This window comes from Sceloporus undulatus, chromosome 6 (assembly GCF_019175285.1).
Source record: "Sceloporus undulatus isolate JIND9_A2432 ecotype Alabama chromosome 6, SceUnd_v1.1, whole genome shotgun sequence".
NCBI lineage: Eukaryota > Metazoa > Chordata > Lepidosauria > Squamata > Phrynosomatidae > Sceloporus > Sceloporus undulatus.
This window is the reverse complement of record NC_056527.1, coordinates 152,821,237-152,837,316: the sequence shown is the minus strand read 5'-3', so window position 1 is coordinate 152,837,316 and position 16,080 is coordinate 152,821,237. Positions and strand designations below refer to the sequence as shown.

The 16,080-nt window shown below is 40.6% G+C and overlaps 3 protein-coding genes across 8 annotated transcripts in view; all 3 read left to right on the top strand.

Annotated features, from left to right (window-relative positions):
- IREB2 (iron responsive element binding protein 2) overlaps positions 1 to 2,007 on the top strand; it is a 34,138-nt gene extending 32,131 nt beyond the window's left edge. Inside the window, exon 23 of the transcript XR_006104503.1 lies at positions 1,953 to 2,007. The gene's annotated coding sequence lies outside the window, so the exon portion shown is untranslated. The remainder of the gene's footprint in view (positions 1 to 1,952) is intronic.
- Position 2,008: 1 nt separating this feature from the next.
- HYKK (hydroxylysine kinase) lies at positions 2,009 to 8,998 on the top strand. 4 transcript variants are annotated; one of them, XR_006104504.1, is made up of 7 exons: positions 2,009 to 2,147; positions 4,918 to 5,273; positions 5,909 to 6,051; positions 6,711 to 6,894; positions 7,407 to 7,559; positions 7,673 to 7,860; positions 8,415 to 8,547. XR_006104504.1 is itself a non-coding variant. In XM_042472758.1 (6 exons), the coding sequence occupies exons 2-6, from the start codon at positions 4,925 to 4,927 to the stop codon at positions 8,858 to 8,860; spliced, it is 1,275 nt and encodes a 424-aa protein (XP_042328692.1). In that variant the 5' UTR covers positions 2,009 to 2,147; positions 4,918 to 4,924; the 3' UTR covers positions 8,861 to 8,998. The 4 variants fall into 4 exon arrangements, 3 of the variants coding, with proteins under 3 accessions (XP_042328692.1, XP_042328694.1, XP_042328693.1); XM_042472758.1 differs by lacking the exon at positions 7,673 to 7,860 and having other exon boundaries at positions 8,415 to 8,998; XM_042472759.1 differs by lacking the exons at positions 2,009 to 2,147; positions 7,673 to 7,860 and adding an exon at positions 4,093 to 4,256 and having other exon boundaries at positions 8,415 to 8,998.
- A 1,841-nt stretch (positions 8,999 to 10,839) lies between these two features.
- The window catches only part of PSMA4 (proteasome 20S subunit alpha 4), an 11,980-nt gene continuing 6,739 nt past the window's right edge, over positions 10,840 to 16,080 (top strand). Inside the window, exons 1-3 of one of the 3 annotated variants that reach the window (XM_042476680.1) lie at positions 10,840 to 10,921; positions 14,459 to 14,483; positions 15,025 to 15,067. In XM_042476680.1, the coding sequence (XP_042332614.1) occupies positions 14,481 to 14,483; positions 15,025 to 15,067 (46 nt within the window). In that variant the 5' untranslated portion in view covers positions 10,840 to 10,921; positions 14,459 to 14,480. The other 2 variants (XM_042476682.1, XM_042476681.1) reach the window with 2 other exon arrangements.

Genomic DNA, 16,080 nt, shown 5'->3' with positions numbered 1-16,080 from the left:
TTCTCCTTTCCTGTAGGATGCTGCTGGTTTGCAAGAAGATTGTGTGTTTGAATTGTATCCGTCTTTTAGCAGTGACAAAATATATATTTCATTTGGGCTTGGTGTGGATTCATTAGTTAGCTGATACTAAGTACTACAAAGAAACTGGAACTGTATTTTGTCTTTGCAATCTCCCTTTACATTAATTTATAAGAGAATTTATATTCTAATCCTCTGAAAAGCCACATGTTACCAAATTTGGGGGAGTGTTGATAAATTATACACCCGCAAAATGATATAATCACACTTTATTAATCACACTTCAGCAATTGCAAATGAATGTTCTGCTCTTTTCAGCCAACGTAACAATATGTAATGGTTTTTAAGCTGATTGACAAGTATTGTATAGAAATCTTACAAGACAAAAGGTTCTGTTTGCTGACCATTGTGCATAAAATGTTTAACTGATGTAAATTATTTTTAATAAAGAAAATTGTACCTTGCATTGTGTTTCTTATTGCATTTCTACATACATCGAAAGACCGTGGTAATAAACACCAACAGTATGATTATGGAAGGATGGCTAAGCAATAGTCACCAATCCATCAATCTCACATTCTCCCAAGACATAAATTGTACATTTGTACTTCAGAGACTGTTCTGAGCTCACAGTAAAATAGGAGCTGTGCCAGATGCCATGCCTGCAGAGGACAAGGCGCTGCAAAATGGAGGACATTCCAAAAGAAAAGCTAAAAACACATGTAAATTTGTCCTTTTTAATCATGCTCAAAATGGAGGACATTTTGGAATTCCTCCAGGACAGTTGGCTGAAACACAGGACCTGCTCTGGAAAAAGAGGACTTCTGCTCACCCTGGTTGCAGATAAAGGGGGATAATATTCCTAAAACGTCTGGAGGTCAGCAGAATTGAGAAGCCTGGTTTGTATGGTGCATTATGCTGACTGGTAGTCAGAATTTGGAAATGGCAATTTTTTGGGTGTACAGCTTCTAGAATGCCCCCAATGAATTCTGACAGACTGAAAAAGAAGTTACTCTCTGATGGGTGCAGCATCCCTTCTTTTATCCCTTGGTACACTCTCTCTCTCTCTCTCTCTCTCTATATATATATATATATATATATATACATACACATACACACACACACAGAGAGAACACACACATATATGGGATAAGAAGGGATATAAAAAGGGATGCTGCACCCATTCTTTGCTGTATGCAATATATATAAATTGTGGTATAATCGCAACTTCGAATCTTACTTTATATTTTATAAAATCCACTCCTTATTTCTTATATAGCTTATTGCAGAAAAGATGGAACTGATATGACTGAATCTTAGAATCTTATAAAATATAAAGTAAGATCCTAAGATTCAATTATATCACTTTCCATCTTCCATAAATAAGCTATATAAGAGATAAGGGGTACGTGTGTGTGTATACACACACACACAGAGAGGGAGAGCTTATCTCTTATGTAGTTTGCTTATTGAAGAAAAGTTGGATAGATAGTAGAATGTTATTTTATCCAAACGCTGGAAATGTGTGTGTGTCTTCAAGATGCCCCATTAATTTCATAGTGTTTTCTTAGGCAAGGAGCACTCAGAGGTGGTTTTACCAGTTCCTTCCTCTGCTATAAAGCCTATAGTACTTGGTAAATGGGTTGGCGGTCTCCCATCCAATTACTAACCAGGGCTGTCCCTGCTTAGCTTCCAGGATCTGGTGCCTTTAGAGTGGAAACCAATTGGCTTTTATCTCCAGCAAGCCCAAAGCTGCTTGGTAACCAATCAAGAGCTTGCTTTGGGGAAAGCAATAGTGCATTTCCTGCTCTGATAGGAAGCAAAGGAGAGTCCATGCATTTCTATGCTTTAGTTGCAACTCAACTGGTTCCACTTGGTGCTGTTTGTGGGTCGGTTGGCGTATTGTATAATGTTTTGTTTTGTTTTGTTTCCAGGATCTTGCAGTTGGCAGCAACCTCGACCCCTCCTAGATGAAGAAACCTTGCCAAGGAAAAAAAAGCCATGATGAGTTCTCCTTAGGGTTGCCATAAAATTGGAAACGAGGGGAAGACACACAACAACAACAAGCAACACAACAATTGTGGCTGTAGCGCTCCCTGCTGGACTTGCACACCTTTTGCACCAAAGTGGTATTTAAATACTCTTGTTCTTTTTCGATTCAATGGCTATTGCAAGAGAGAGAATGAAATTAAATGTAAATTTATAAGGATTTTTGCATACAGTAAACTGAAAAGAAAGGTATATATATATATATATATATATAGAGAGAGAGAGAGAGAGAGAGCATGCATGCAGTATGCAAAGGGATCTTGTAGCACCTTTTTTAAAAGACATGCATCTGAAGAAGGAGGAGGTTGAAGTCTAGGAAAAGCTCACATTGAATCTCAAAGGTGCTGTTCCAATCCAAAATTTGGTGTTCCAGGGATTTTTTTCCGTTGGACTTCAACTCCCAGAAGCCCCAGCCAGTTTGGTCAGTGGTCAGGAATTCTGGGAACTGAAGTCCAAAAATCTGGAGGACCAAAGTTTGGGAAGCTCTGTGCTATAAGTTCCCCTTTGCATCCTGGTTTTCTAGACTAACAGGACAGTATCTTTGCAGAAAAGATGGATATATATGTGTTTGTGTGTGTGTATGTATATATATGTGTGTGTGTGTGTATATATGTGTGTGTGTGTGTGTGTGTGTATATATATATATATATATATATAGGTCAGCTGTGTATGTGTGTATGTATATATGTGTGTGTATATATGTGCGCATATATTTATATTACATACATATATTACCCACCCAATCTTATATAGGAGATTATTAAAATGAAATGCTACACTTTGGACTATGATTGTATGATTATTGGATGAATAGAGAATGCTCTGGCTATTTTATTGTATTCATGTGAGCATTTTATTGACTATACTTTTATACTGCATTGTATTATTTTATTGATGTAATCCCACCTCAATCCTCAGGGAGAGGCAGGAAATATAAATATAAATTATTATTATTATTACTGTATTATTATTATTATTATTATTATTATTATTATTATTATTATTACATACATACATACATACATATATATATACAGTTGAGACTTAGATTTCCTGCCCAGGTAAGGTAACCTCTCTCCCCATCTGAAATACTTTGTTGTTCTTCTTCTTGTTATTGTGTGCCTTCAAGTCATTTCTGACTTCTGGAAACCCTAAGGTGACCCCATCCTGGAGTTTTCTTGGCAAGATTTGTTCAGAGGAGGTTTGCCATGGCCTTCCCCTGAGGCTGAGAGAGTGTGACTTATAAATAGTACATAAACATAATAAGACTTGCCCATGGTCACCCATTGATGGTCATGGCTGAGCTGGAATTGGAACCCTGGTCTCCAGAGTTGTAGTCCAACACTCAAACCACTATGCCAGCTGTCAATACCGTATAACTGTTGGCTTCCAAGCTTTCCAAGACAGTATTCTACTTCATTCAACAAGCTTGAAATCCCTTCCTGAAGATTTAAATTACTGGTTTCAGTTTAAAGCTAAAATATGCTGGCATTTTGATCTCAGCCATTTGCCTTGCAAACTACTACAGTATAATGCAGCCTCCCAGAATTCTGTTATTAAAAATCTATGCTCCCATTCTTTCCATAAATAAATCACACTTTTTTATAGACCACCTAAGTTAGCATCCATCACTACCTCTTGTGAGCCTCTAATTCTGTAACCAATGTATGGCTTGAAGCCCTGCATCCACATTGCAGAAATAATCCAGTTTGACACTACTTTAATTGTCATGGCTTGGTGATATGGAGTTCTGGGTATTGTAGTTTGTTGTGGCACCAGAGCGTTCTGGCATGGAAGGCTAAATGTCTCACAAAATTACAGTTCCCAGAATTTCATAGCATTTGAACCATGGCAGTTAAAGGGGAGTGAAACTGGATTATTTCTGCAATGCAGATGCAGTCAAGGAGAACTTTTCTATCTTCTCACCGCACTTACACACACACACACACACACACACATATTTGTTTGCTTTTCTAAAAGAATTGCAGAGATGTTAGACTCTGATCTTGCTTAACAGAGTCCAAGGGTCATTAGGGAGAAAGCCACTCTTCGAACAAAGACGATTGTTATCATATATAACTTTCAGCAATAGTAGTTTAGATCAGAATAAGAGCTGAGCGCAGGGAAGTCATACAGCTTTGCTTTATTATTTTAAAAGTACAATTTGCTTTATGCCTTGTTTTTGTCAAGTAAGTGAGACAAATTGCGTTCTTTAATTCTACATGTGGATTCCAGGTTTTAAATCTACTTTGGTGGTTTTCTGGCAATATACTTTAATTCCTAGAAGAGGTTAAGTTTGATATACTAGGAATGTAAATGTTTTCAATGTAATTTACTTCTTGCTTCTGAAAAGGTTGAATTGCAGTTAAAAGTCTGCAGCTGAGATAAAGCAGGAGTTATGTGTGTGTTGTTGAAGTTCAAGTTTCATTGAATGATTCTGGACTTGCATCTTTGTGTTAATGGAGTCATTCTAGGATGCATCCACACTGCAGAAATAATCCAGTTTGACATCACCTTAACTGCCATGGCTCAATGCTGTGGAATTCTGGAAACTGTAGTTTGTTGAAATGACTTGAAGGCACATGACAACAAGCAACAACAAAACTGTTTTTGACCATGTGCTTTTAAAATAACTGTTAATTTTTAAAAACATTTGTAATACAACGTTTTAGCTAAACCTTCTTGTAAGCCTCCCTGGATCCCATGGCAAGGAAAGTGCCAAAAAATATCATCCAAAACCAAAACCTTACTTTCTGATTCAGAGCATTGCAGCTACTTATTTTTACAGCACAAGTCACATCTTCCAGTCTCCTTGGTCTTTTAAATCACTGATTTATTATTCCCTTCTAGATGTGCAATGTCTTCCGGAAGTAATCGGCAGCTTTGCAACCTGAATAAGCCAGCCTTCAGCAAAGAACAGGCCACCGAATTGGTCAAAAGGGTATTTGGAATAAAAGTCTCTGAGATCAAGCCGCTTCCTAGCTATGACGATCAAAACTTCCATGTCCGTGTCGCTAAATCAGAAGAGATTGGAGAAGGAACCGAGGAGGAATACGTCCTCAAAATTATTAATTCTGAGGACAGTCAGAATCCTGAGCTTATTGAGGTGCAGACGAGGATTATGATGTTTCTGAACAAAGAAGGCTTCCCTGTGGCTACTCCTCATTTTACGAAAGAGGGTGAAATCATGTATCTGGAATCCGTAGGTGAGAAAGCTGCAAAATATTGGTGATACTCCTCGGCCACAGTTTTCTTCTTATAAGAGGCACATGTCCCAGCTCCCTATATTCCTTATGTAGCGAGGAACAAACTCATCCTTTGTGCCACTTTTTCCAGCTCTATGATACAGAGTCCTTTATCCCAAATTCCAGAATATTCCAAAAACAACACTTGTTTAATGGGTAGCTGAGAGAGAGACACCTTTGCTTTCTGATGGTTCAATGTAAACCAACTTTGTTTCATGCACAAAATTATGTTTAAAGTATTGTATAATATTACCTTCAGGCAATGTATATAAGGTGTAGGCAGTGATTCCCAAACTTTTGGACTTCAGCACCCAGAATTCCTGACTGTTCACCAAGCCGGTTGGGGCTTCCAGGAGCTGACATCTAAAACTCAGAGGATCACAGTTTGGGAATCCCTGGTGTAGAAGAAACATAAATGAATTTTGTGTTTAGACTTGGTTCCCATCTCCAAGATATTTCATTATGTATGCTTATGCAAATATAGGTATTTTTAAAAAATCCAAAATCCCAAACACCTCTGGTTCCAAGCATTTTGGAGAATGGGGACTCAACCTGAAAATTGTTCACATCTTAAGGCTTTCTTGTTTGCCTCTTAGAGACTGCTTCTGCCACCAAAGAATACATGGTGAGACTCTTGAGCTACCTGCCAGGCAAAACAGTGGCAACACTCCCAATAGGCCCTCCTGTTCTGTATGAGGTTGGCCAGCTGGCTGCTAGACTGGACAAAACACTTACCGAGGTGAGATTATTCATTCGTTCATTCATTCATTCATTCATTCATTCATTCTACAGTCATAGACCAAATATAAAAATAAGATACAGCCTCTTCTGGTGCAGAGGATGACCCCAGGGCATTATGGATGCCAATAGAAAACTTGAAAAGGTTACTTTTCTAACCGCAGTTTTCAGAATCCCTTAGGGAATCTCAGAGCTGTAGTCCAGAAAAGTAACTTTTCCAAGTCCTATGCCACAATCTGTGTTTTACCACTGGGCTGTTGCTCCTTTTCCAACTACCGTTTGTGTATATATGAAGAGGAAGTGGGGGGAAGTTGCACTTTGTCTCACTTGCCTCTGTTTGATATGACCACAGTAGCCCATTGCTTTATCTTTAATTGTGGCTGTTTAATAATACTACAAAGCCAGGTCCAACGTATAAACATTTCCCATCTGCTGAAATCTTTCCACTTAAAACAACAATGTTTATAAATCCTGGTGTTAGTCCAGGAGAGATTAGAACCCCTTGAATCCATGGGATTTACCTATGTGTTGACCTACCATTAAACAACGTGTTGAATGGGTCTACTCTACTTAAGACTAATGGACAAGCCAGCCATAATGTTGACATGTTAACTGTAGTGACAGTGGTGGTGCAATATTATTTGTATTTTTCCCCAAAAGAAATTCCAGCATCCATTGATAAAGAGACTACACCGAGGGGAATTTATCTGGAATCTGGCAAATGTCCCTCTTCTGAAACAGTATGTTTATGCACTGGGCCAAAGCAGCTACTTGGAAGTGGTGAAGCAAGTGATTGAGCAATTCAGTGTTAAAATAGTGCCAAACCTAAGCTCTTTTCAACCCAGTAAGTTTTCTTTTTAATTAATGCATTGTGATATGATGATTGGGATACGGTTATTTGGTGTTTTTGCTTTTCTGTATGAAGTCTGGAAACCATTCCCTGTGAGGAGCCATTTAGGGAGCTGGGTATGTTTAACCTGGAGAAGAGAAAGTTAAGAGGTGATATGATAGCTCCGTTTGAAAATTTGAAGGGATATTATATTGAGGATGGAGCAAACTTGTTTTCTGCTGCTCTAGACTAGGTTATGGAGCGATGGATTCAAACTAAAGAGATTCCACCCCAATGTTAGGAAGAACTATCGGACAGTAAGAGCTGTTTGACACTGGACTATGCTCCTTCTTTGGAGGTTTTTAAACAGAGGCTGGGTGGCCTATCTGTTGGGAATGCTTTGATTGTGTATTCCTGCATGGCAAGGAATTGGATTGGGTTGCCCTTGTGGTTGATTCTTTTTTTCCTGGTTCATTGCACCTTTGTTTATACCTCTTTTTATGATTATAAATATGTTTCTCATTAAGTTGGACTGCAACTGCAACTGCCATCTCTTAGCCACAGTAGCCATTGGAGAAGGGGATGTGAATCGCAGTCCAACAACATCTGGATGGCCACACATTGCCCACTTTTGATCTGGTCCAGGAGTGTGAATCATACAGCCCTCAAAATGTTGAACTGTAAGTCCTATCAGCCCCAGCCACCATATCCAGTGGTAAAGAATGCTGGTAGTTGCAGTCCAGCAACGTTTAGAACAGTAACAGATGTGATTGTACATTTTTGTCCAACACAGAATGTCCCCATCCAGATCATGCTTGTAGAGGTGGAGTTTGGGATGCAGTTCCCTTGTGCACACGGATGGCACACTGCACGTTGCTCATTGATGTGCACAGGATGTGTGCACCATGTGCATTTGATTGGGTATCTGGTTCCACACTTGGTGCTTTTGCTCAGCTGCATCATGTTGTCATTCAACACAAGGTTTGCATAACACAATTAATAACTCTAGCTGTAGATATTTACTCTGAAATCCCAATATAGGATCTCAGCCTTGCTTGCATTGTTTCTCTAAAGCTAACAAGAGTGGGCAACATATGGGTCATACGAGGTGTCCTATTTTGAATTCAAGGCTATTCAAATGGTTTCCTTGCCCTAACTAGAGATTCTTGGTATTCTCTGGTGGTCTCCCATCAAAGTACTAACAATCCTAATGCTGCTTGGTTTCCAAAATCAAATGTGATTGGGTGTAGTTTGGTAGCATGAAACACGATGAATACTGTGTTGGAAAACTGTTGGGAAAGTTTAGAAAAGTTACTCCTTTGGTCACCATCTTCCAGAATCCCCCAACCAGTTTGACCACTGATAACTCGAGCTGCTGCTGGTTAGGATACTGGGAGCTGGATTCCAAAAGTCACCTTTTTCAAGTTCAAGGAGAGGAAATTGAATGACAGGGATCATGAACAGAAACATTCTACACTGCAAAATTTTGTTGCCGTTCTTGTATGTAACGTTGATTTTCCTTGTTGCCCATTTAGGCATTAATCACGGAGATCTCAATGACCACAATATTTTAATAGACACCGATTCTACATCCCTTCAAAATCCACGCTACAGAGTGTCCGGTATTTTAGACTTCAGTGACATGAGCTATGGCTACTACATCTTTGAAGTGGCCATCACCATCATGTATATGATGATTGAAAGCAAGGATCCGCTCAGTGTGGGAGGCCATGTCCTGGCAGGATTCGAGAGCATCGTCGCACTGACTGCAGAGGAACGAGCTGCCCTTTTTCTCCTGGTATGTGGCCGATTCACTCAGTCTCTTGTGATGGCGGCACACACCAGTCTCCTGCACCCCGAGAACAAAGAATATTTGATGATCACAGCCAAAACAGGATGGAAACACCTGATGACCCTCTTTGAGATGGGCCAGGAGGCTGTCGAGAAGATATGGTTTGAGACTGCAAAGACATATACCTGAAATGACTATCACCGGTCTTGCTTTCCATGGATGTGGTGGACCTGATACTGGGGTTTAAACCATTTCGGGAATTTTTAAATATTATGACCAGGAAATGCATTTGCGGCCATCTGAATAAATTATGCTAATGTACATTGGGCCCTTGGTATCTGCTGGGGTTTGTTTCCAGGACCCCCCCCCCCCCATTGATACCAAAATCCGTGGATGCTCAAGTCCCATTAAAGACAATGGGACAGTAACATATGTCTGTTATATAAAATGGCAAAGTCAAGGTTTGATTTTGGGAATATATATGTATATATACATACCCATGCACACAGAGACACATATTTTTTGATTCTGTAACTCAGTGGTTCTCAACCTTCCTAATACCGCTACCCTTTAATACAGTTTCTCATATTGTGGTGACCCCCCAACCATAAAACTATTTTCATTGCTACTTCATAAGGAGTTAGCACTATGTATTTTCCGATGGTCTTAGGCGACTGCTGTGAAAGGGTCATTCGACTGTCAAAGGGGTTGCAACCCACAGGTTAAGAACCACTGCCATAGATATCTGTGGATTACATAGACATCACTATGAAGATATCCGTGGATAAAAAAAACCCGTGGATATGGAAAGCTGACTATAGATATTTATCACAGTATACTGGGTGTTGGCAGCTGTTGCAATGGCATTTCACAACTGAAAACTGGGACATGTGTGGCCAAGCAACATCAGAGCATGGACAAGATGGCAGAAGTGATTAATGAGGACTAATATGCCAGCTAAGAGAGGCTGCAGCAGTTTGCTTTTACCTGAGCTGAAGGACAGTTCTGTCCCCTTCCTTCCTTCCTTCCTTCCTTCCTTCCTTCTTTCTCCTCCTGATGAGTTACATTGTGTCCACACTGCAGAATTAATGCAGCTTGGCGCCATTTTAACTGCCATGGCCCAGTGCTGTGGAATTCTAGTAGTTTTGTGAGCTATTTAGCTTTCGCTGTCAGAGAGCTCTGGCACCACAACAAACTACAATTCCCAAAATTCCCTAGCATTGAGCTATGGCAATTAAAGTGGTGTAAAACGGGATTATTTCAGCAATGCAGATGCAGTCTGTGGCAACCTCTGGGAGTTGTAATCCAAAACATCTGGAAGACCAAAGTTTGACAACCACTGCTTCAGGGTGTTTATAATTTGTTATTGTTGTGTGCCTTCTTATGGTGACCCTATCCTGGGGTTTTCTTGACAAGTTTCTTCAGAGGAGGTTTTACCATTGCCTTCCCCTGAGGCTGAGAGAATGTGACTTATTGCCCAAGGCTTTTCCATAGCTGAGCCAAGATTCGAACCCTGGTCTCCAGATTCAGAGGCGCAAAACACACTGCAGGAATAACCCATCTGGGGGCTGCATTAACTGCCCTGGCTCAGTGCAAGGGAATCCTGGGAAGTGAAGGCTCAATGTCTCACAAAACTACAATTCCCAGGATTCTATAGCATTGAGTCAGTGCATTTAATCCAAACTGGATTATTTCTGCAGTGTGCTTTGGTCCATAGCTGCCTATGTATTTATTGATGTAAGCCACCTCTATCTTATTGGAGAAGCCGGATAGAAATAATAATAATTATTACTATTATTAATAGACTTTTTGCACCAATCTTTTTTTTGAATTAGAGAGAGAGAGAGAGAGCCAAGGGTGGTGCACAGCTATAATACTAATTATTATCATATAATATTATATATTATTATTATTATTATTATTGCCATGCATCACCCTTCTCTCTCTCTCTCTCTCTCTCTCTCTCTCTCTCTCTCTCTCTGATTCAAAAAAAGAATGGTGAAAAATGTCAAACTGAAGCTGTTCTTTTTGGGGTTTTGAATCATTCCTTTTGGAATCATGCTGCCCTTCCAAATGCCCACACTAACAATGGCCGCCTCAGCAACCCGGAAATACGGTCTAAGTGGCCGCTCTAGGATTCCTCTCTATGCCCGCCCATAGAACGAACGCTCCTCCCGGCTTCTTAGCAGACCAGAGTGCGCCTGCGCGGGACGGCGGCCATTTTAGAAGCCGGAAGCGGGAGTACTGAGGGTGAGTGAAGCGAAGCCTCCGAGGGGGAAAAGGGGCTTCTCTGAGGCTGAGGAAGCGGCGGGGGCGGTTGTGTCTCTCCAGGTGGGGCTGCTACGAGAGGCCGGGGATGCAGTGAGGCCTGCTATGGCTCTTGGGTGTCTCCTGCCTCTGCTGTTCCTTCGAGGCTGGGAAGGAGGAGGCATGACTCTGCAGCCTTGGCTATGGCTCTGGAGACCAGGGTTCGAGCTCTGGCTCAGCCATGGAGACCCACTGAGTGGCCTTGGGCAGGTCACACTCTCTCAGCCTCAGGGGAAGGCCAGGTTGAACATCAGCCAATGGTGTGACACGACAGCTAACAAGGCCAATGCGATTCTAGGGTGCATCATTAGAAGTGTAGTGTTTAGATCAAGGGGAGTAATATTGCCACTGTATTCTGCTCTGGTCAGGCCCCACCTGGAATACTGTGTCCACTTCTGGGCACCACAATTCAAAAAGGACATTGAGAAACTGGAGCCATGTGTCCAAAGGAAAGGTCTTGAAACCATGCCCCATGAGGAACAACTTAGGGAGCTGGGTATGTTTAGTCTGGAGAAGAGAAGGTTAAGAGGTGATATGATAGCCCTGTTTAAATATTTGAAGGGATGTCATATTGAGGAGGGAGGAAGCTTGTTTTCTGCTGCTCCAGAGAACAGGACCCAGAACACTGGATGCAAGCTCCAGGAAAAGAGATTCCACCTCAACATTAGGAAGAACTTCCTGACAGTCAGGGCTGTTTGACACTGGAAGAAGCTGCCTTGGAGGTTGCTGGGTCCAGTCCAGCCCCAGAATACAATGCCTTGGCCAATTCTGAGGGCCAGTGTGGTCTAGTGGGGGTTGGAATGGGGTTGGACTGGATCAATTAATAGAGTGGGGTTGGAGTGGATGTCCCCTGTGGTCTCTTCCAGCTCTATGATTCTGTGACTCCAGAGACCAGGGTTCAAACTGGCTTAGCCATGGAAACACTGGTGGCATTGGGTGAGTCACACTCTCTCAGCCTCAGAGGATGGCCATGATGACTCTGAAGACTAGGGCTTGAATCCAGCTCAGCCATGAAAACCCATTGGGTGGTGTTTGGCAAGTCACACTCTTTAAGCCTCAGAGGATGGTCATGGCCAGCCCCTCTGAAGAAACTTGCCTAGAATACCCTGTGATAGGAATTCTTAGCAAGTTTCTTCAGAGGGGGTCTGGCCATAGCCATCCTCTGAGGCTGAGAGAGTGTGGCTTTCCCAAGGTACCCAGTGGGGTTTTGTGCTTGAGCAGGGAATCAAACCCTGACCTCCAGAGTTGCAGTCCAGTGCTCAAACCACTACACAGCACTGGCCCTCAGAATTGTCCAAGACATTGTATTCCTCATTACAGTACTAAAAACTAAAAAGAAGACTAAGAATAGGGAAGGGCAGCTGTTAAAGGATCCTAAAGAGCAAAGATATACAATTGAGCACTAAAGTTAAAGTGGTACAAGCCGTTGTATCCCCAGTCGCCACATACAGATGCAAGAGCTGGACAGTCAAGAAAGCAGATAGGAAGAAAAGCAATCCATTGGAGATGTGGGGCTGGAGAAAAGGGTTGAGGATCCCATGGACGGCCAAAAAGACAAACCAATGGGTCCTGGAACAGATCAAGCCAGAAACATCCCTGGAAGCCAAGAAGATTAATTTAAAACTGTCATATTTTGGCCACATCATGAGAAGGCATCATTGATTAGAAAAGACAGTAATGCTAAGGAAGGTAGAAAGTGGTAGAAAGAGAGTATCTCCCAAAGAATATCTCCAAATTTCTCAGCTTGGTAGAAAAGCCTTCTTGGCAACAGCATCATCTGGAGGGATGCATGATTTGCACCCAGATCTAAAAACTGGTCAAGCAGCGGGTTGCTGCTGTTTAGTGACATTGAATGTTAGTAATGCAGAATGATTTTTTTTTTAATGAATTAGATGCATTAAGTGACACTGAGCATGAGTCTGTAGTTTTGCTTTCAGAATCACCAAAGCAAAAAAACACTGGCAGTGTTAGGAACAGATCAGAACAGAAAGCATTAAATGACAGCATAAGTTTCTTAAAACTAGTGCTGTGTTGCCATTTTCTTGCAGAAATAATAATAATAATAATAATAATAATAATAATTATTATTATTATTATTATTATTATGCTTTATTTATATAGCACTGTAGATTTGCACAGCGCTGTACATACCAACAATAAAATAGATAAGAGTAAACCTGCCCATGGCATACAATCTAAGAAATAATAGCATAATACATAACAATACAGGAAAGGGTTCAATAAAACAGGCAACAAATTAAAAACATCAAATAGCAAATAATAGAGGTGCAGTCTTCTGTAGCCTCTTTATGTTTTGAAATAAGGAGTGTTCTCTTAATATAGTAGTCTTTCACGTTGTTGTTGTGTGTCTTCAAGTTTCTGACTTATAACAACCCTATCGTGGAGTTTTCTTGGCAAGGTGTGTTCAGAGGGGGCTTGCCTTTACCTTTCTCTGAGGCTGGTGACCCAATGGGTTTCCATGTCCAAGTGAGGATTCGAACCCTGGTCTCCAGAGTCATAGTCCAGTGCTCAAACCACTATACCACACTACACTAGTCTTTCACATAGTCTTCACCTATTATTGGTTTCTCTCTTAGTTTGTAACATCGCAGGAAAATTATGTCGATTGCCGCCTTTATTTCAGGCAACATCATGATGTATTGGGTTGTAAAATGTCCATTGCCTAGCTGAACATTTGCTTTTCCTTGGGGCTATGGCTTATTTTCAGCTGAAAGTTGTCTCGGAGCCTATTTTGTTTGCTAGTGTTTAGTCCTAAGCCACGTGAAATAATAAAAACAGAATAATGCAACTTTAAATATGGATATGGTATTTTGCTTTCTGGTTTTCATTTATTGAGGATGGCAGCAAAGTTTGACATCCAGGGATGTGGTTGACAGTCAGAGTGAGCTGTTTGCACATGCCTCTTAAATAGTTCTTCATTGTAACTGGACCGTTACACACAATGAACAAACAACAACATACACACACAGCCCTTCTGTGTTGCCACCAGCTGAGCACAGCACATTGTGCCTTTGAAATGGACTCCAATATGTGAAGCTTAAACTATGAGAAATTGGTTATCTCCAAGGTGCCACAAACCTATTTTGTGAAGATGTTCATGCCAGCGTTAGAAAATCATTCAGCCCACACTATCGAATTTGACATCTGGATTATGGTAGGTTACCATATCTCTAGCACTATACGTTTAGTCTTGGCACACGTTGATTGCAGAAGTTCCTTTTGGGCACTCCTTTGTTTTTACTGACAGTCTTGTCCCCCAGAAATAAGGAAAGCTGTCACTGAATCCTTTCCTAACCTGAAGAAGTGGTGCTGAAAGTTATTCTGTTACAGCTTTAGGAGATAAGTAATGATTAAACATGTAGGTTTGTTGCCAGTTTAAAATGAAGAAAAGCTGGCAGTCCTTTGTGTGATAATTCTATGATGTGATCTCCATTGTAACAGTGTTGCTTTCTTTTACAGCCTAGCACAGCCTAGAAACACAATGGTAAGTTTCTATCCTAGTTTTGTAGTCCTATAAGGGTCAGGCTGTCCGAAAACAAGTCTAATCAAAAGCGTGGGGTGGGAGGATTATGTTGAAAGGTGCACAAAAATGTTGAGTAAAGTACTGTTCATTCAGTAGTGTATTCAAAATCCAGACGATGATGGTAGCAAATGTGGGTTCCTCTATAGCAGTTCCATGTGCATAGAATGAAGCAGCCAAGAGAACAGATCTACAAGAGTAAATGTTTGTTCCTTTCTAGCAACTGTTTTTGTCACTGAGTCCATTTGGAATGCATGGAAACGTATACCAAACGTAGAGATATAGGAGGGTTAGGGGGGTGTTGTGGCTCCTGTAGAATTTGCAGGAACAAATTTAAGTGGCGATGTAATATAGAATATGTCTGAGAGAAGCAAAAACAGCCAGAGTCTTGACTACCTACTAAAATGATGTTTCCAAGTACATTGATTAATGTGCACTTGTTCAGAAGTATTGTGTTTGAAATGATGGTACGCATTGTCATTTGAGTTTTTAAATTTCTTTGCAGTCTCGAAGATATGATTCCCGAACTACCATTTTTTCCCCAGAAGGTAATTATTGTAATAAAAAGAAGAAGCAGGGAAAACACTCCCGATTCAAAGTGTTTTTCATTGCTGTTTTATTTGAAATGCCTAATTGCATTAATTCTTGGAGAATAACATGTACTATATATTGTGCCATTGTGATGAGAAATATCTTTATAGTTGAAACAAGTTAGCATTAGATCATGCTTTATGATCCTAGCTTGCTTTTCAGCAGACATTAGTTTATACTAAGCACATCATCTCCTTTTCTGAATACAGTTGGCCCTTCTTATACACGGATTTTTTATACACGGATTCAAGCATACACGGTTTGAAAATGTTCCAAAAAAGTATAAATTTACCTTGATCTTCCATTCTTTATTAGGGACACCATTTTGCTATGTCATTATACTTAATGGGACTTGAGCATACACGGATTTTGTTATACACGGGGGATCTTGGAACCAAACCCCAGCGTATAACAAGGATCCACTGTAGTGTGAAGCTCGTAAGTTTAAAACAGGTATTTTCCTGTTGCTGAAAAATGCATTGGATGTGTGCGTTTTACTGGCTTTACTGAAAGCATGAAGCTTTGGTGGCCTGATTTATTTTAGTTTTTGTAGGATTCTGTTTATCCTAGATCAGTGGTTCTCAACCTGTGGGTCGGGACCCCTTTGGGGGTCGAATAACCCTTTCATGGGGGTCGCCTAAGTCCATTGGAAAACACCTATTTAATTACAGTTATGAAGTAGCAACAAAAATAATTTAATGGCTTTGGGTCACCACAGCATGAGGAACTGAATTAAAGGGTCGCAGCATTAGGAAGGTTGGGAACCACTGTCCTAGATTGTAATTGTATGCACACTTTCCTACAAGCAGTTACATCTTATTGGAAATAGTGAAACTTACATCAAAATAAACACAGGGTTGTACTGTGAGCCTGTGCTTTTGAATTTTGTTTAAGTTAGTAATAAAATACAGTAGTAACATTTCATTTCTAGCTTAACTGTATTCCTCTACCTTGAGATGGGTAACATGCA